The sequence below is a fragment of the Daucus carota genome, chromosome 6, assembly GCF_001625215.2.
Source record: "Daucus carota subsp. sativus chromosome 6, DH1 v3.0, whole genome shotgun sequence".
Taxonomy (NCBI): domain Eukaryota; kingdom Viridiplantae; phylum Streptophyta; class Magnoliopsida; order Apiales; family Apiaceae; genus Daucus; species Daucus carota.
In genome coordinates this window covers 37,347,113-37,365,602 of record NC_030386.2, presented here as the reverse complement: position 1 = coordinate 37,365,602, position 18,490 = coordinate 37,347,113, and the positions used below count along the sequence as shown (strand labels likewise).

The window sequence follows — 18,490 nt, the reverse complement described above, 5'->3', positions numbered from 1 at the left end:
TGAAGATTCTTGCACTTATCACGCTTCGGTCTCTCTCTCTCTCTCTCCCCTTTTTGCTCTTTCGTTTTGATTGTATAGCTTAGGATATACCAATTGAAACATCAAACATAGAGTTGTACTAATGACATATATCTATATTGAAGTAAGCTGATATTTGCGCTTGTGGGTGTGAATTGTACAAATGATTTCGAGCACCAGTGTGTTAGCAATGCTTAAATTAGTTGTCGTACTGACTAACATAGTTAAATTAAATTTATATGCTGCCGATTAAGCATTATGACTCTCAGTCACAATAGTGAAAATCGCTGGGTTTTTTTGTGTGTGTTACATATGTATTCATACAAAGGTATGAAAATATTTCACTTCCGAACAGCTCTTAGACGAAGAATAAAGAAATTATGGCACAAGAGTGCTATTCCCCTTCCGTTTGTATATGAATTTAATTTTAATGAAAAAAAAGTATTGCTAATGTTATTAGGCATTCTTAGCAACGGAACAGTTTACCTTAAAGAAGTTTTGCCTCATTTATAGGGAAAAGATTATATCGATTTAGATGAGACTATGAATACATTGTGAATCAATAATAGTTTCTTGTATTTGTTGTTTTTTCCCTGCATTTTGATATTTTACATTTTAATTGTAAGTAATTGTTTGTTTCTTTTAACAACACTAAAAGAGGGCAACTTGGTTCAGTTATTATCTACATTGACACCCCCATGCTATTGTAATTTGTAATTGCAGGTGCTTTTTAGTTTTTTTATTCTTCTATTTACGATTATATATTGTAAAAATAACTTGACTAACTGAGCTCTCCATTTTGCATATCTGGGCTGTATTTGACGCACTACGGATATCTATATCATCAGGGAGTAAGTTCTACTTAATTTAGTCGTATTGCTACCTACTAAATTCACAACCATAAAAGTAATCGTTCCCCTACTTTGCAGCCTTTATTTCATGATGGAATGAAAGAATGGAGTTGCTGCAAGAAAAGAAGCCATGATTTCAGCTTATTCTTGGAAATCCCAGGGTGTGTTTCGTTTTCTGTAGATAAAATTTTTATGTTTTACTACAATAGATATGCCTTGAATAAATTCAATCTTGAAAAACAGAAGAAAATACTTCTAGTTGCAGATTAAAGAGTACTTCAGAGTTTGAACAACCGTAGCAATAGAGTGATTTAGTAATACCTTTAAGTAATAATAGTGATTTTTGAGCATGCATTGTTGATGTTGAAATAAGTTGGATTCTTGTAGATAGTACCCAGAGAACAGAAGACCTACTAAACTAGTTATCACGTTTGGACCTAATGGGTATGAGTTCTGATGGAACTTTTTAAGAATATAATACCCAGAAAAGTTTATGGCTAAATGCTGAAGTATGTTCCTTTTGACCTATTTTTGTTTTAGCATTTTTTTTTATGTGGCACTTTCTCTTTCTGTCTTAACTTTCATTTATAAATGTCATTTAATAGTTCAGTTGTATTTCCTATGATTTTGCTAAATGTGCTTTCTTTATGAATCAAGATGTAAGACGGGAAAGCATACCACTGAAAAACCGGTGCTAGCAAAGGTAACTAATACTACAACGAAATCAACTAATGCACCAACTCCTGTAGCTAATGCCTCGTCTCTAGCTAATGCATCTTCAAGAGACAGTTGCTCGAGGTGCCGACAAGGGTTCTTTTGCTCGGACCATGGTATTTCTCTAATTTTCACTTGGGTAGTTTAGCATTTACAATCTTAGGCTTATACAATTCAAATAATTGCAGGCTCGGCGAAGGATATGAATCCAAAACAGACAAATGGAGTAAAAGTAACAGTTGCAGGAGCTGAAAGCAAATCAGAATTGCAGGAAAGTCTTCCTGCTCCAGTGAAGAAGACTGTTGGTATAAATGAGCCTCAAACTTGCAAAAATAAGGGGTGTGGCCAAACTTTTAAAGAAAAGGATAATCATGATGCTGCTTGCAGTTATCACCCTGGACCTGCTGTCTTTCATGACCGACTGAGAGGGGTAAGACACTTATTAAGTAGACACATTTTGTTGTTTAAAACCCTCAGATTTACCCAATAAGCATCAAATGATAATATTTATCTTAATAACATGTATTGCAAGAGTTTATATATAAACAAAATTAAAAAAACAAGTAAATCCTAGATACAAGGAAACAATTTTTTTTTGTAGTTCTACTTTTATCAAGAATATTTCTAGCAATCTACTTTTCATACAACTAAAGTACATAGTTACAATTAATAAATTCTTGAAGAATATGTACTATATTAAAATTGTTTTATTGAATATTTATTTGCATCATTTTCTTATCTGCTAAACAAACTCAAACCAAGAGTTCTGTAAAAAGGATTAATCCACAATACTCGAACAGGGCTCTACACATGTTGGACATTTAACTATTGAAAGTCATTGAGACTTGAAATATATTATCTGCATACCTGACTATAAAAACATTTTTGTATCATGATGTTCATATGGACAGTGAGGATAATTAAACAGAGGTCTTTAACAATCTCTGTATCAACTTGTGCCACTTTATGTTTCGGAAGAACTAGAAAATCAGTTTCAGAAAAAAACAAGCTCTTCATTTAGTTGTGCATCTGAATTCGGATTTGCTTCAAGAGTCTTGCTGCATAAATCATTGGAATACTTATCTTCTTAATCATGGCCTATTTGTACAATTGTTGACATCTTGTCTCTAATTCTTTGTCTCAATCAATGGCTGCACAATCATCAGAATCATGTGGATGAGATTGTGTAAGCATGCCTTCAAGATGACAAAGTAATTAATCTAAAATCGGAACCTTGAGTACTGCGGGAACAATATAAGAGGACTTGTAGATTTGAGGTTAACAACATTCATGTTGCAGATCTTGATTGTCGAACTTGAACTAATGGTTAAGGCTAGAAAATTTGGCAGAACTTGTCAGCTTGATGTGGGAAATGTTTAAAACCTGGTTGGAAGTCATAACAAAGGATAAATTGCAGAGGATAAGCAGAGACACAATTCAATTCTCAAAATTATCCAATAATAATAGATCATAGAACTGGGAGAACAATAAAAATAGTCCGTCAAAGGAATGATTTTGTGTTTAACGTACTCAAATTATTTGTAGTATGTAAATCTTGTAGACCTGCTTAACGTAATCAAGATACTTAACAGTATGTACAAAAAAAAACTTTTTTTTTCAGTACTTTTCTTTCAGATGGATTATCAACAAAACTACCACCTGTTGTTACATAAATATATGTCAAGACTGCATGCTTGTGAACTTATAAGTTTGTCTTTATGTATACAACACCAATATTCCAGATCGTTTTCAGTCATTTTTCAGCAAGTTTAATTGTATGACATTCTTTCTGATTCTTCTTTTGCAGTGGAAATGTTGTGACATTCATGTGAAAGAATTTGACGAGTTCATGACTATACCTCCATGCTCAAAGGGGTGGCACAATGCGGATGCAGCTTGAGAAAGTAATTTATCAGCAAACAGTCAATCTTCTTTTCTCCCATCATCAATCTATATTATGGAAACTTTTAATGTATGTGCGCTAATATCTGTAACTGTGGGACTAGATCGCTAGACTTAAGTTGTTGTGCAAGAACTTTGTTGTGTTTCTCCAATCATAAATCATGGAATGAACTGAACGTCGTCAACTTTGTTAGTCTCATAGAAGAGTGATGAGACTTGACTTCTGTTATCCTAAAATCATATATTTGCAACCCAACCCATGCTTGGGCGTGCAAAATTTTAAAAGTGTGCACACGTGTATGTGGCATGTGATACGATCATGTGTCATATATTAAAACCTAAATAAATCAAAAGCACAAATGTCTCGAAACAAATATCTATATTTATGGGTATACTACTTTCCCTTGATAGTTCATGTCGTATTGTCGTCGAAATATTTCTGGAATGGAGAAATCGTTAATGTTGTGACATTCAAACTGGGAACCATCCCTTTTCAGTTATTCATACCAAAGTTTTGGAGCGTAATAAAGTTGTGTCGCTTTACTGAAATGTTAAAGCACTTTAAACAGCTAAAATCCATGGACAGGCTATGAAGCAAAGAAGTGGGAAGAAACCAATATGGACTTAAGAAGGTGGTCCTTTACTTTGATCTATATAAACCTTTTAGATTACTTGCAAGTGTAACAAGTCCGTTAAACATTTATAAAGCCCTTTCAATTTGTATTGTATCCACACATCTGAATATCTAGCTGTGCAATTTTAAAGGAACTAGGCTACACTACTTGAAGGAAAAAAAAACCCTCGGAAACAGACTCTAAATATATTAGAGCTGACAAGGGACACTATTGTAGTGAGCCTTGTACAATGGTTTCTCAAGGAAATGGACCGGGAAGGGGGGAGAAAGCTTACAAAAAAGTTACCGCCGCTTGACCAGGCATACTCTCAACCAAGAAGATTCAAACTTATGAACACTGGAACAATTTTCTTGACAGGAGCATTGGTCAGAAGTTTCATACTAACAAAGTTTCACAAACTAATGATGCATTTTCTCATATATAAAAATAAGGAAAACGAATTATCATGAAAACCAACTCAAGTATATTAATATCAGCACCAAAGCAGAACAATATTATAGGTTCAGAACTGCAAGGCACTACAAAAGAGGACAAGTCTCGCTTGTAGATCAGAAACTACATCATTCTAAATGTAATAGCTAAAAACCTTTAAATGCACGGCCAATGGAGGTACATATGCACCACGAAATCGATGATAAGCTGCATTTGTAATATTTCGATCTACTCTCCATCTTTGTTCTTCTTTTTCTTTTTCTCTTTTCTATCCTTTTTCTTGCTTTTGTCTACCTCATCGTCACTGCCAACTGCAGCTGCAGGCGAATGACGATTCTCAGCATCTTTGCTCTTCTTCTTCTCAGATTTCTCCTCCCCCGAAACATCTACTTCTTCCTTGACCTTGCTCTTCTTCTCAAATTTCTCCTCACCAGAAACATCTACTTCTTCCTTGACCTTGCTCTTCTTCTTTTTCTTCTTCTCAGATTTCTCCTCGCCCGAAACATCTACTTCTTCCTTCACCTTGCTCTTCTTCTTTTTCTCCTTTTTAGCTGTTTCCCCATCCGAAGCATTGATTTCATCATCTTGGTTTTTCTTCTTCTTCTTTTTCTTATCTTTCTTCTCACTATCCAAAGTTTCCTCAGCTTCCTCCACCTTTGGCTTCTTAGTATGTTCGGGAGCATGGCTAGCATCAGCCTCCTCCAGCTTCCTCTTACGTCCATCCTCCTCGTTTTCCCTATCTTTGTTTTTTTTCTTCTTTGTTTTTTCAACCTCCTCGACAGGGATCTCTGCCTTCACATTAACACTCTCAGTTCCAGCTGCAAGGCTAGCAACAACCGAATCCCCCCCAGTAGGATAAACAACATTTCTCATCCATTCAGCCGGTGTACTCTCATTCGGTTTCCCATGCTTATCCAATTTCCCCTCTGAAACCAACTTCTTCTTCATAGAAGCCTTAGGTCCCAACCCCCATTTCCTGGGATAGGTATCCCTATCCATCACCACCCTCTTAATCTTCGCAACCACCCCATGATCACAAGTAGCCATAACAGCAGTCGTCATCTCTGCAATCCCCAACGCAATTGCCTCCCCTTTAGTTGTCATCAAGACCACCTCCTCCCCAACCTCGACATCATTCTCAAACCTCAACAACCCTGGAATCATCAACTTCGCCCCATAACAAATCGCATTCACAGCCGAATCCTTCACAACCAACCTCTTATAACTAGTCAAAAGCACCTCCAACGGCATAACCACCCGCCTCAAATAACTCTCATCCCTGAAATTATCATACACCCATTGTGCATCCATCACATCATGCATCGTAACCATATTATCATTCTCCCCCATAATCCCCGACCTAACCCTCCTCAACTCCTGCATATGCGCTCCCACACCCAAAATCAATCCCAAATGCACGCACATTGTCCTCACATACGTCCCCGCCTCACACGATATCCAAAACACAACCAAATGCCTCTCCGCATCATACTCAAGCATCTTACTTCCATAAATAGTCCTAATCCTCAATTGCCTCTTAACAGCCGATATCAAAGGCGGTCTCTGAAACACCGCGCCACTCAAACTCTCCAACGCTCTCGCAACCTTTGCCTTATCACCTACATCACTATGCAACCTGGCAATACAAACATACTCTTTACCAGCACCCTGTTGTGACTTAACCAACCTAGTTGCTCTATCAATACACACAATCAAATTCCCCGTGACTTTCGGGTCCAGAGTGCCCGAATGCCCCGTCTTTTCGACACGGAGAATTCTTTTAATCCAGGCAACAACTTCATGACTAGAGGGATTAGCAGGCTTATCAAGATTCATAACACCATATCTCAAGTACTCAATTAGGGGTCTCTTAAGCGGCGAATACCCAGATGGGAGAGGAGTGTAGTGGCCTGTACGGACATTGAGACGATCGTAATTCTTGAGAAGAATTGGCCAATCAGAGGTGTTGATTGGGGGCGTGAAGCTTTGGGGTTTGATTAGGTAATCCGGGTCGGAGTCGGGTTCGGTTTTGGGTTTGGATTTCTTCTTCTTGGTGGATAGCTCGAGGTCAGACATGGCGGCGGCTCCGGCGAAATTATCGGGTGCAGAGGAAATGATGTTGAGGATGAAAGGGGGTGAAGAAGATGATCAGGGGTTTAGGGCTTTTGTGTGAGGGTTAGAGTGATTGTGAATTCATGCTTGTGTCTTTGTTTTGGACCGTTGGATTGATGTGTGTCACTTATTTGTCACCGTCAGATTATGATTTTTATTTAAAAAAGAATTTTGGCTCATAGATGATTACATATATATCTATACAACAAAAAAATTAATAAATAAATAAATAATATATATATAGGGGAGGGTTCTGGTACAAACTTACAAACTTACAAACTTTTTTTGTTCAACACATATATAACTTGAGTTCAACATTTTTTAAACATATTTTGTTGAACATCGATTAAAATAGTGGTGGAGAAGTACATAAACCAATTTTTAAATGTAAGAACTAAGGTATACATGTCATATAACTAATATTTATGTTTCTAGACGCTACCCAAACCCCAGAGGTATAATTTAAACATCTTTTTAGATATATTCAACACAATGATAATTAGTGTTCAACAACCGATGTTGAACCCCAGTTATAAATGTGTTGAAAACGAGATTTATTTATGCGTTATTTTTAAAAATTGTGATGTTTTTTGAAGAATTTTCAACATGGATACTTTATATAACTAAGGATTAACACGATGGGAGAATAAAAAAAAGTTTGTAAGTTTGTAACTTAAAAAAGTTTTTATTTGATCCTATCCCTATATATATATAGGCCAACATTCCAGAGAGGGACTCCTTATATGGAGTTACATAGTGCGCCACTATAAATCATCAATTTTATTATAAATTCTGTTATAGAATACATATAAAACGTGATTTTAATACAAAATACTATAAAATATATCTATTTTAAGTAATTTAACACTTAAAATTTGATTAAAAAAAGTATATTTTCGAAACTGATTCTACAACAGAATAATTCTGGATGATTATTATTCTGTTATAGAATCATGTTGAGGTATTGCATAATTTTAGATGATCTTTGGAATAAAAAAATTGTATAACTTCGTTTTCGGTTTAATAATCAATATGTGCAATTATGTTTCATAAAAAATATAATAGAATATATATTATGTATATATTTATAATGGTGTGCTACGTAACTCCATATAAGAGGGTATGCTATGGAGTGCTACCCTATATATATATATATATATATATATATATATATATATATATATATATATATATATATATATATATATATATATATATATATTATAAATTCAATATTATGAATACATATTTAATGTGTATGTTATATAAAATTTGATTCTGTTTTTTTAATTAAAAATTGATTTAATCATACCCAAAACAAAATTTTCAATTTGATAAAATATAAAATCAGAATCGAAGGGGAAGAAACTCAAAATTTAATGTTCAAATAATTATATATATTATAAAATATTATTTCATATTTTAATACTTTATTATTATATTATTCTATATTACCCATAATGCATTAATGCCCCATATTAGTTCCACAAAATATGTTGTGCAAGTGTACATTATAAATGTAAGTCTGTAAAATTAAAAAAAATCTGATCAGAATTATGATGAAAATGGCTAGAGCCTAGAAGAGGTTTTAGGGGTAATATAGTCATTCACAGGACTAGGGTTTATGAAGCAGGCTCATCATATAATTACGCAGCTTCTCTGCCGCACCAATTAATCCTCCGCTTCTGTTTCCAGGTAATTCCCCAATTCGCTTTCATATCTTTGCGTGTATCTATTTTTCGTTTATTGTATGTATAGGCTAGGGTTTATCTGCAATGTCTGTTATCTTTTTCACTGCGTTAATTGTTTTAAAGGTTTATTGAGCGATGGTGGTTCATAAAGGACGTAAGGCATCTGTTAAGGAGGCAGTGAAGAATGATGTTGTAGAAGATCTTGATGTGGAAGTTTCTGACCAAGACGAAGAATCTGAAGATGACGTTGAAGTTTCTGACCAAGACGAAGAATCTGAAGATGATGCTGAAGAATCTGGAGAAGATGATGGTGATGTAAAGCTAAGTGTACCGCAGGAGAAGGCAGTGTATGACAGAGCTGGCCTACTTGATAAACTCGGGAATGTGAGCTGGCCGGAGAATGTGGATTGGATACACAAGCTTACTCTTGATTATAGTCAAGAGAAAGAGGTGGATGTGAATGATGACTTGAACCGAGAGCTATCGTTTTATACGCAAGCGCTTGACAGCACTAGGGAGGCGTTTATGAAATTGGAATCGATGAATATTCCTTTTTTAAGGCCTACGGATTATTATGCTGAAATGGTGAAGAGTGATCATCACATGGAAAAGGTTAGGGGACGGCTTTTGGCGGAAAAGAGAAGGATTGAGGAAGCAGAGGAGAGGAGGAAGGCTAGGGAGAATAAAAAGATGTCGAAAGCGGTCCAGGCTCAGAAACAGAAAGAGAGGGCTAAGGAGAAGAAGAACGAGATCGAATCTGTTAAGAAGTGGAGGAAGCAGAGGCAACAAAGTGGGTTCCCTGGGAATGGAAAAGCTTTTGACATTGGCTTATCGTTTGAGGATGGAAATACATTTGAAAGGTCAAATAAAAAGAGGCCAGGGGTGCATCCTGGTGATCGTTCTGGAGGCAAGGCACGACAAGGCGCTGGCAGGGGTAAACCAGGAGCAGACAAAAAGAGAAAGGGTAGGGAGTTCAAAGAGTCAAAGTATGGATTTGGAGGCAGAAAAGGTATGAAGAAGCAAAATACTGCCGAGACAACTAATGATATGCGGGACTTCAGTAAAGGTTTCTCCAAGAACAAGAAACAGAAGACTTGAAAGGATAGCATTGCTGAATACTCATATGGTGTAGAATGACAATTAGTTCTGCTTTCTTGTCAATGTCAGACCTGCAACATTATAGTTCTGTTTTACCATGATATTATGCCTTTTTACAAGTTGAAACCTTATGATTTGAATTGTCCATGTAAAATGTTTTGCTGATCCCCGATTTTCATATCGCTGTTTCAAGTGGATCAAATTTATAATAGTTCTATTTTAATTCTGGCTGAGCTAGATGAATTTTTAAGTTCCATATGTTGTATTCTACCCTAAGTTGCCCGGACTCGGCTAAAAGTGTCCAACATGGATACGTGTCGGAGTGTCGGACTCGGCAATAATTTGAAAATTTTACATGTTTTTGGTTTAAAATAAGTGTCCATGTTTTACATCTTTTATTTGATGAGCTACAGGTAACAGCTCCTGTAGTGTTCAAATTGGTCCCAGCTATGGTGCATTTGGGGGTTCTCATGCACTGGTTTCCCCCAGAAAGTAGCGGAGAGACTGAGGTTGGTATTTGTCTCTCTGGGCATGACACATTAACCTTATATGTTTCATAAGGACCTATTTTTTAGGGAAACAGAAAAGAGAGAAATGATAAACTGTTTATTATTTTTGTATCTGCTGCTGCACCTGTTTTTTGTTTTTTGCAATTTTGAAGTAGCTAACCCTTCCTAGCAACTAAGTAAATAACCTTTAAACCTACATTGACACATAACGCAGATATGCCAATGAATCACAGCGCAGAATATAACGACATAGTTACGTCGGGAAAAGGTTTTGTTTAATCATTTGCTACTCCATTATATTAGCTGTTTGATAACCAAACACTTGGAAAGGGGAGGGGGAGGGAGAATGGAAACAGACCTTATCTGTAAGACAGTATGAACTATGAACTTTTATAATCTTTGTATGAAAGAACAACGCACATTGAAGAAATCCAAATGTCTTAAAATATTGATATTCCAAAAATTGTAGCATTTTGTCATCTCTTTAACCATTTTCTAGGGTCCCTATTACATTGCCCGTTTCTAATCTTGTCTTCGTGTTCTTGCAGGAAAAATTGTAGTAAAGGTTTCTCCAAGAACAAGAAAAAGAAGACTTGAACGGATAGCGTTGCTGAATGCTAAAAGGCCGAAACAGTAGCAGGTTTAGGAAAGATATACCCTTGAATTGTCACTCATGTGGTGCAGAATGACAGTTAGTTCTGCTGTAGTAGTTTATTGTCAATGTCAGCAACATTCAAGTTTTATTTTCCCATGACGATTATGCCTTTTTCATGAGTAGATACCTTACTATTTGCGTCCATGTAAAATGTCTTGCTGATCACCAGATTTTCATATTTCCGTTTCAAGTGGGTTTAATTTATATTAGTATTTATATTTTAAGTTTGGCTGAGATATATTAATCTTGAGGTTGCAAAAGTTTTATTCCCCTTTCTAGAAAGTACTCCAATAGCCCAAATGTCAGATTTATTTCTCAGATAGCCCAAGTGCTCGGTTTATTTTTGGACACCTGGGTTCACCTCTAACTCACTCAAAAAAGTATTAGAATATACATTCATTTGTATAACATATAAGAATAAATTGTAAAAGAAGTACTCGTGCAGTCTTTTTTGAATTTTTTTAGTGAGATTGACTGAAAATTAGAAGTTTTTATTGTTTGAAAAACTTGACAGGTGCATTTGAACTTTGATAAACCAAATGGGCTCATAATATGACCCAAATTCAGAGATCTAATTATATAGGCAAGTCAATAAAATGACAAGCCGAGAGTTCATACATCTTCCAAATTCTAAATCAGCAAATGCAACAAGCATCATACAACATATAATTAAAAACTGCTACAAGGTAAGCTTGCTACCTGAAAGTCCTAGCCTAGTATTGTAAGACATTACAAATCTTGAGTCGCAGAAACTTAAGAGAGATTAAGAACCTAGAAATTTGGAGTCCAACAACAGCCAGTAATAGACTGCATATAATCAGCATGAAACCATAAATTTTGTTTGGCTGAGGTCTGTAGGTCCCCCCGACAAAGATATATCATTTGAGAAGCCTGAAGCTGTTGAGCCTTGCACATTGTTTCCGAAGCTCAAGTTATTACCATTATATGGTAGCGGCGTGAGGCTTTGTTGTGTATTAAAGATCATTTCAGTACCCTGTCCAGAATTATGATTGGCAGGGAAAGGCGAGAAAGCTGCTGCGACCTCCGATTTATGCTTCTTCGGCTTATGCTCCTGCGGATGGCCTGACAGAAAGCTTCCGATAACAACCTGATGCAACCAAAATTAAATTCAACTGTGAACTGTGTGCGCGTGTATAAAAACAAGATGCAACAGAAATTTTGTGCGAACTGTGAAATATTTTAACTCTGTATTGTATCCAAAAACTTTCTGTTCTAACCTATCTAATTTGGTGGCACTGAACAACTGGTACATTGCTAGCGGAAAAAGTCATCACTGTATGACATTAGACAGTGTACATGTTACACCAACAATTTCTTCACATATGGCTAGAGTTGGATTAGAAACCAAATTTGGGCCTTCCATACACTAAAGGATTATACACTGGGTGTGAAGTTATGGCTATAATTGAAGATAATGGAATGTCCTTGCTCCACTTTCTTAGTTTCTTAGCATCTATCGGCATAATAAATTACCATGGGTAAAGCGAATGTTCTCATATTTTATGAAATTTACATATGGTGTTCACACTTCAGACATATGTTAGCAGAGAGCTATTCCTGGCAATAACTCTGCCTCTCTGTAGGCAGAAACTATTTCCTATATCCACCATTTATACAAAAAAAAAATAAAAAAAAATCAGCTTTGTCAGTTTAAATTATGGAGCCATATCTAACCTGAACAGGACCAGCAGCTATTAACATGCCAGCAAGTCCACCACCTAGAACACGCCCATCTGGGCCTGCCAATGAGACGCTCATCCCGCCAGCTCTGCTTTTCGTTCCTCCACTGTCGGTGGGCATGAACGATCCAGATAGAGATAGAATCTCAAAATGTCCCTGCAAGATGCAAAACTTTAATATAATCTCTGAATTTGGAATATCTTAAAATTTTATGAGATCTACTACAAACAAAAGACTATTTTACTGTGATTTACTGCCCCTAAACTGAAGAATTAAACACTAAACCACTTCAAGATCAATGCAGAGTGGGCAAATTTTTCTAGGAACCAATAATAACGTTTTGTGGCATAGAGAGTAAATAAGGACAAAAAATAGTAATTTGTAACTGAAAAGAGGAAGACGTTGAACTAGTATCAAGATTGAAAAAAATGCAGGTGGAGGCATTTCTTTGGCCCCTTCTAAAGAAAATGCGGGCAGGGCAGAGCTCGGCAGAGGATTCTTTGCAGGCTGTATTTATAGCATATCTATGGTGGAAGTGGTTGCTATTCAATTGATTCACTGCTTATATGCACTTTGAGAGGAAAAAAATACAGTGCAAGTTGGTCCTCTCAAGTATAGCTCTAGCTCCACCACTGACTAGCGTAAACTTAAAGGTAGTGAAGGGATTATATATCCATGAGTTACACACGTTTATTATCTAAAATTTTAATGCGTTCTAATCCTCATAAATCTCTAAATTCCTTAAGTGTACAACAATTTTTTCACATAATCTGCAAAAAAGACAAGTACATATTACTTTTGAAAAACATAGTACACAGAGTTTTAATGCACTAAGTATGTTATATACTAATACAAGTACATTTGATTTTAGCATAAACTTATGAAACAGAACTCTACATATGCCCCCCCCCCCCCCCCCCCCCCCCAAAAAAAAAAAAAAAAAAAAATCTGAGAAAAATTGTCAGTCAAAAACAAAAAACATCACACCTCATAGGTCAAAGTACCCCCAGAAGAGTTAGGCTGATGAAGTGTAACATTTGAAACAGAACCATTTGCAGCAAGAATACATATTACTCTAGACCCCTGTTGTGAAAATGATATGATCTTCATCGAAACATCCTGAACAAACAAGAAAGAAACAATCCTTTATCTGTAACAATAACAAAATCCAGAGCTTTCTTCTAGAAACAATGAATCACATTATCATTGAAATCTATAATACCACTGTCCAAAGTCCATGAACTTTCATTATGTATAATAGCAATTGTTAATAACCCATCTATTCATGTATCTAAACCATTTAACCAAAAGTCATATACATAGAAATCACATGACATCCCCATGCTGCTCCTGCTTGAGTGCCGTAAGACACTGAAACAGTTAGTGCAGTTCTAAATTCTTTACCTAAACACTACACACAACCTAGATAATTTGATGCCTGCCCCTGCTACCTGTGACAAATAAACCCACCCTGCAGGACCATTTGGTTCACATAACAGATACTACTTCATTCATAATCAGGTGTATTAAAAATGACAAATTTCTAAAATATGTCAATTACACATAGTACATTACTTAATAAACAAAAATGTACTTTTAGAGGTAAGCTAGCTCGGTGTAGTTATATAACAAGTCGCTGACCACATTATATTGATGCTAGATAAAAAATATATTTTTTATCAAGCACATAAGAAGTTGATAATCAAAAGCTCAATACAAACATGAATTGAAGATGTATAGAACTGCACATGTTTTTTGTTGCTGGAAATAACTACTTGCAGAAATTCTAATACTGAGATACACACACAGCTTAAACCCTCATCCTCTTGTTACTAAGAGTAAGTCCAATGGAGGTGCTAGAAGTGATGCTATATCTATAATATAGCACCCAAGCAAAAAACCTCACTCCAATGAGGTGCTAAACACGGATGCAAAATAGCAAAATGCTATACTTGGTGCTAAATATAGAATCAAGTATAGATGTTGCTATAATTGCCACATAAGCATGCAAGTGGGAAAATCAACGTTTAAAGTAATGTTGACAAATAAAATAGTGCATTTAAAGTTTTGGTGAGTGAAATATAGCTATATCTAGATAGTTTGGTGCTATTTTATAGCTATAATTGTAGTATAAGTTATATTTTAACATCAAAAATCACTTTTTTGATTTCATAATATAGCAATAGCTATATGTATTTTAGCACCTCCATTGGACTTGCTCTTAGAGGACAGAGACCTTCATATTTATGGTCTCTTGTTTTCTAAATACACGATGAAGTCCTTTATAGTCATTAATTACAATATCCTCCTACGTGATGAAAAGAAGTCAAAAGGATGCTCTTATTTTAGGCATCCTCCAATTCTCAGTAACGATTTACTTGCTATGTTTAGCAATCATTCTTGCAATATAACCAAAAATTAAAATAAGAATCCATGTGATGTATGACAGGAGATACCTCGCCTACATTAACAGTGATCATGTGTGGAGTGAAATTTCCACCAACAGAATAGGGCACCTGCGAACCTGTAATAATAATTAATTCAAGTGATCAGTAATCCAGAAAAAAAAAAAATTCAACTTCTCAGAGAAATTTTTTTTTTTTTTTTTTTGCTAAATAACTTCTCAGAGAAAATATTAATCTACTTATACAAAATCAAAAAGCTGACTACATTGCGTATGCTATGCAGCATAACATATGCTTCCAATCTCAGTCACTCAATGGTAAAAAAATTCACCTGCCATCTAAACACAGGTAACACATTCTAATTTCCATGCATACTAGTATACGATAGTCAGATGTCACTTAAAGATAGAAAACTCATATTTCAAAATTGCACTCAATTCCTTGTAGTGGCTTGAACAAAAGTACATAACACAGTAGATAGATTCCCTTTATTTGTGATTTATTTTAATAGCTTCTTCCATATATCAGATCTCTAAGTTCAAAAGAATCTGAGGGCCCAATTCAGCCAACTCACACAGCAATCCATTTATAATATCTACCAATGTTGACTAGTACAACATTACTCCAATTCTACTATCCACAAACACATTTCATTCATTATATACAGCACATAACAATCTCCAGCAAACACAACATACTTACAGATTATAGTTATACTTCTACAGTTCTACTAGCTTATCACTAAATCAGGTTTCGGGTTTCCATTAACCACAAGAAAATATAAACAAGTCTTAATTACCGAATCAGAATTAACCTATTACCTGGGCTCCCAAATTCCAACTTCTGCTTCTTCTTCTTCTTAAACAAGTCCGCCGACACTCCTTTACTAGGGTTCCATGTGTCTCCAGCCAGCGGAATAGAAGCTGAAATTGGCATAGGAGACAATGCCAAGGGCTTTCCATCCGGTCCATACTTCCTTGGCCTTCCCCTCTTTTTCTTCAATTCCGTGCCAGGACCCGCTGCATTAGCCCCTGCCATTACTCCAACTGCCTGCTCTACTGCCATTCCCGGTGGCGCCGACACAACAGGTCCCCCTCCCTGTTCTAATCCCATTGCTGGTGGCACCGACTCATCAGGCCCCACCCCCTGCTCTGCCCCCACCACAGGCCCTACACCGGGACCCACAGAATCACTAAACTGGTTCTCTGCCTTCCCTTCAGCCCTTGCTTCCACATTATAACTACCAGGAACTTCATCCCCATATAAAATTCCAGGGCTTTCCAAATCAATTTTCACCTCCATTGTCATAAAGAAATCTTTCAACTACAAATAAATAAATACAAACCCCAATATATTAAAGCTCAGATCTTTAGCACTTAAAGCACTCAACAAAACCACAACAATTCAGGAACTGCAAAGAGATAGCATCTTTATAAAGAACAGAGCAAATAAAGACAAGTAAACTTTAAACAGAGCAAGATTAAAGATACTGAACCTGGAATCTACAAAGATCAGAATCAAATTTAGACAGAGTATATATGTATTATATATTAATTAAAAATTTGAAATTTGAAATAATTTCCTCTGCAGAGTATACACAGCTAGAATTACTAAGCTTGATTGAGAAATACCTTATAAATATAAATTACTGATGGATTTGAATTTGTGCAGAGAAAATATAATTAGGGTTTTGCTGGAAAAAGGAGAGCAGAAATAAAGTTGAGAAAATCAATGATAAATATATAATAAATGTGATTTAAATATTTGGGATACTTATTATTTATTTATATTTAATTGGCCAAATTCAAAGTTATTGATTCTGGTATATAATGCTTTCAAGTCCGTCTCGAAATTGTAATAAAAAATTAAAGAAAATTTATGGGAAATGATTGTGTACAGAGCAAGATATTTTGAAAATGTGAATTCTTTATATTTAATTGTAAATTAATTACTTTAAAGCTGTAAAGTAGCGTTGGAGCCGTGCTATTTTTATATGCTTTGACCAGTTTTTTGTCTTTGTAGGTAAAATTAACGTGGTCAGTATTAGTTGTGCGTATATTAAATTCAGTTTAATGAGAAGTTTATTTTAGTTCAGATTTCTATAAATCAAGTTTTTAAAAAAATCAAATCTCGATTTGACCATTATTTCTTTGAATAAACTAGTTGAGAAGCCGCGCGTTGCGGCGGCCTACAAAAATTATATTAATGATTTAATATTAATATTTGTATAATAAAATAATTTTGTGGCTGTCTATAAAAAGTATATTAATGTTTTAAAATTAATCTTTGCAGGATAAAATAAATTTATATTATAAAAATCTTGATGTAATACCAATACTAATATATAAAATTGTAAAATTGGACTATAATTTATAGTGAAAAAATGAAAATAAATTTATACATGTAATTGACAATTTAAAGCATGACGAATCTTCATTTTCTTTGGGTTTTTTTTTTTTGAAAAGTAATCATGTTCTTACATTGTCACCTTCCTCCAATTTTTTTTGGATTGATTGTGCACAAAAACATCTAACTCATATCTGTGAGATATCGGTTTATAACTACCCTTACTTGTAACAACCTTTATTTTTTAATACTGTATAAACAACCTTTACTTAAAAGTTGCTTGAACGGAGCAAACAGATAATGCATCTATAATTTTTTCTTGTACACAAAGTAAATCATATAAAAATTAACAACAACAAAAATGTCCGATGAACAAAACAAATATTATAAAAGAATAACCAACAAACATACATCACTAATAGTTAAGTTATTGATATCAACCATCAATATCATGTCAAGACTATATTTTTTTTCCCATATTTGGATTTGTCGACTCCAATATAACGGTCTATAACTACCTTGATTGCAAAGGTGAGAGGTAGGTTTGTGGTATTGAGAGAGAAGAGGTTGTGTTTAGATGATCCAAAACCCTACAATCTACAAAGTTATATAGGTGCAGAGAGACTTGTGTGCAACTCTTTTCCATAATTAAATAATTCGAAACAAAATCATATTAAAACTTTCAAGAATCAGATTATAACTAACTACCTTTGCTAGGTAGGTTTGTGGTAATGAGAGAGAAGAGGTTGTGTTTAATGATCTAAACCCTACAATCTATAGGGGTATTTATAGGTGCAGAGAGACTTGTGGGTTACTCTTTCACATAATTAAATAATCTGAAACAAAATCAGATTAAAATTTTCAAACTACTATATTCCATAAATAATTTGTCTTTCCCATAATTAAATAATTTGAAACAAAAACAGATTAAAACGTTCAAGCTGCCATATTCCATTAATAATTTGAAACAAAATCAGGTTCTGAAACTTGCTTCAAATATACCCGAAACTAAAATAGGTAATTCTAATTTTTGATATTTTTCTTCCAAAAATTCCAGAAAATTAGAAAAATAGAACGGAGCGTTATGAGAGGCGCCACCTACACGCCCCTCGCTTCTGCGCGTTGCGGCGGTCTGTAAAAATTATATTAATGACTCAATATTAATATTTGTATCATAAAATAATTTTGTGACTGTCTATAAGAATTATATTAACGTATTAAAATTAATATTTGTAGGATAAAATAAATTTTATATTATAAAAATTTTGATGTAACACCAATATTAATATATAAAATTGCAAAATTGGACTATAATTCATGGTGAAAAAATGAAAATAAATTTATACATGTAATTAACAATTTAAAGCACGACGAATCTTAATTTTATTTGTGTTTTTTTTTTTGAAAAGTAATCATGTTCT

General features: G+C 34.8%; 4 protein-coding genes across 8 annotated transcripts; 2 read left to right on the top strand and 2 right to left on the bottom strand.

Moving 5' to 3' along the window:
• Positions 1 to 869: 869 nt before the first annotated feature.
• LOC108224846 (cysteine and histidine-rich domain-containing protein RAR1) lies at positions 870 to 3,670 on the top strand. The gene is made up of 4 exons (XM_017399579.2): positions 870 to 1,030; positions 1,527 to 1,699; positions 1,772 to 2,013; positions 3,391 to 3,670. Exons 1-4 carry the CDS (start codon positions 966 to 968, stop codon positions 3,481 to 3,483), a joined length of 573 nt encoding a protein of 190 aa, XP_017255068.2. The 5' UTR covers positions 870 to 965; the 3' UTR covers positions 3,484 to 3,670.
• Positions 3,671 to 4,560: 890 nt separating this feature from the next.
• LOC108192786 (H/ACA ribonucleoprotein complex subunit 4) lies at positions 4,561 to 6,738 on the bottom strand. Its single transcript, XM_017359272.2, has one exon. It carries the CDS (start codon positions 6,626 to 6,628, stop codon positions 4,781 to 4,783), a length of 1,848 nt encoding a protein of 615 aa, XP_017214761.1. The 5' UTR covers positions 6,629 to 6,738; the 3' UTR covers positions 4,561 to 4,780.
• Positions 6,739 to 8,221: 1,483 nt separating this feature from the next.
• Positions 8,222 to 10,841, top strand: LOC108224498 (probable rRNA-processing protein EBP2 homolog). 2 transcript variants are annotated; one of them, XM_064079367.1, is made up of 3 exons: positions 8,222 to 8,359; positions 8,479 to 9,421; positions 10,528 to 10,841. In XM_064079367.1, exons 2-3 carry the CDS (start codon positions 8,491 to 8,493, stop codon positions 10,557 to 10,559), a joined length of 963 nt encoding a protein of 320 aa, XP_063935437.1. In that variant the 5' UTR covers positions 8,222 to 8,359; positions 8,479 to 8,490; the 3' UTR covers positions 10,560 to 10,841. The 2 variants fall into 2 exon arrangements, with proteins under 2 accessions (XP_063935437.1, XP_017254630.1); XM_017399141.2 differs by lacking the exon at positions 10,528 to 10,841 and having other exon boundaries at positions 8,479 to 9,686.
• Positions 10,842 to 11,170: 329 nt separating this feature from the next.
• Positions 11,171 to 16,514, bottom strand: LOC108224386 (AT-hook motif nuclear-localized protein 1). Of its 4 annotated transcripts, none has more exons than XM_017398980.2 (6): positions 16,355 to 16,514; positions 15,545 to 16,046; positions 14,775 to 14,842; positions 13,306 to 13,437; positions 12,313 to 12,474; positions 11,171 to 11,725 (listed from the first exon to the last, which is right to left on the bottom strand). In XM_017398980.2, exons 2-6 carry the CDS (start codon positions 16,029 to 16,031, stop codon positions 11,435 to 11,437), a joined length of 1,140 nt encoding a protein of 379 aa, XP_017254469.1. In that variant the 5' UTR covers positions 16,032 to 16,046; positions 16,355 to 16,514; the 3' UTR covers positions 11,171 to 11,434. The 4 variants fall into 4 exon arrangements, with proteins under 4 accessions (XP_017254469.1, XP_017254467.1, XP_017254470.1 ...); XM_017398978.2 differs by having other exon boundaries at positions 15,545 to 16,134; positions 16,355 to 16,481; XM_017398981.2 differs by lacking the exon at positions 16,355 to 16,514 and adding an exon at positions 16,219 to 16,346.
• Between the last annotated feature and the right edge of the window lie 1,976 nt (positions 16,515 to 18,490).

Bases quoted from the DNA above. Each gene is read 5' to 3' on its own strand.
- LOC108224846 (XM_017399579.2), top strand. From the start codon at position 966: ATGAAAGAATGGAGTTGCTGCAAGAAAAGAAGCCATGATTTCAGCTTA. The intron at 1,031-1,526 runs GTGTGTTTCGTT...TTATGAATCAAG, and splicing joins TTATTCTTGGAAATCCCAGG to ATGTAAGACGGGAAAGCATA. The intron at 1,700-1,771 runs GTATTTCTCTAA...AAATAATTGCAG, and splicing joins GTTCTTTTGCTCGGACCATG to GCTCGGCGAAGGATATGAAT.
- LOC108192786 (XM_017359272.2), bottom strand. From the start codon at position 6,628: ATGTCTGACCTCGAGCTATCCACCAAGAAGAAGAAATCCAAACCCAAA.
- LOC108224498 (XM_064079367.1), top strand. From the start codon at position 8,491: ATGGTGGTTCATAAAGGACGTAAGGCATCTGTTAAGGAGGCAGTGAAG. The intron at 9,422-10,527 runs GTTTCTCCAAGA...ATTGTAGTAAAG, and splicing joins TATGCGGGACTTCAGTAAAG to GTTTCTCCAAGAACAAGAAA.
- LOC108224386 (XM_017398980.2), bottom strand. From the start codon at position 16,031: ATGACAATGGAGGTGAAAATTGATTTGGAAAGCCCTGGAATTTTATAT. The intron at 13,438-14,774 runs GTATCTCCTGTC...TTGTTTGTTCAG, and splicing joins TCACTGTTAATGTAGGCGAG to GATGTTTCGATGAAGATCAT. The intron at 11,726-12,312 runs GTTAGATATGGC...TGGTTGCATCAG, and splicing joins TAGCTGCTGGTCCTGTTCAG to GTTGTTATCGGAAGCTTTCT.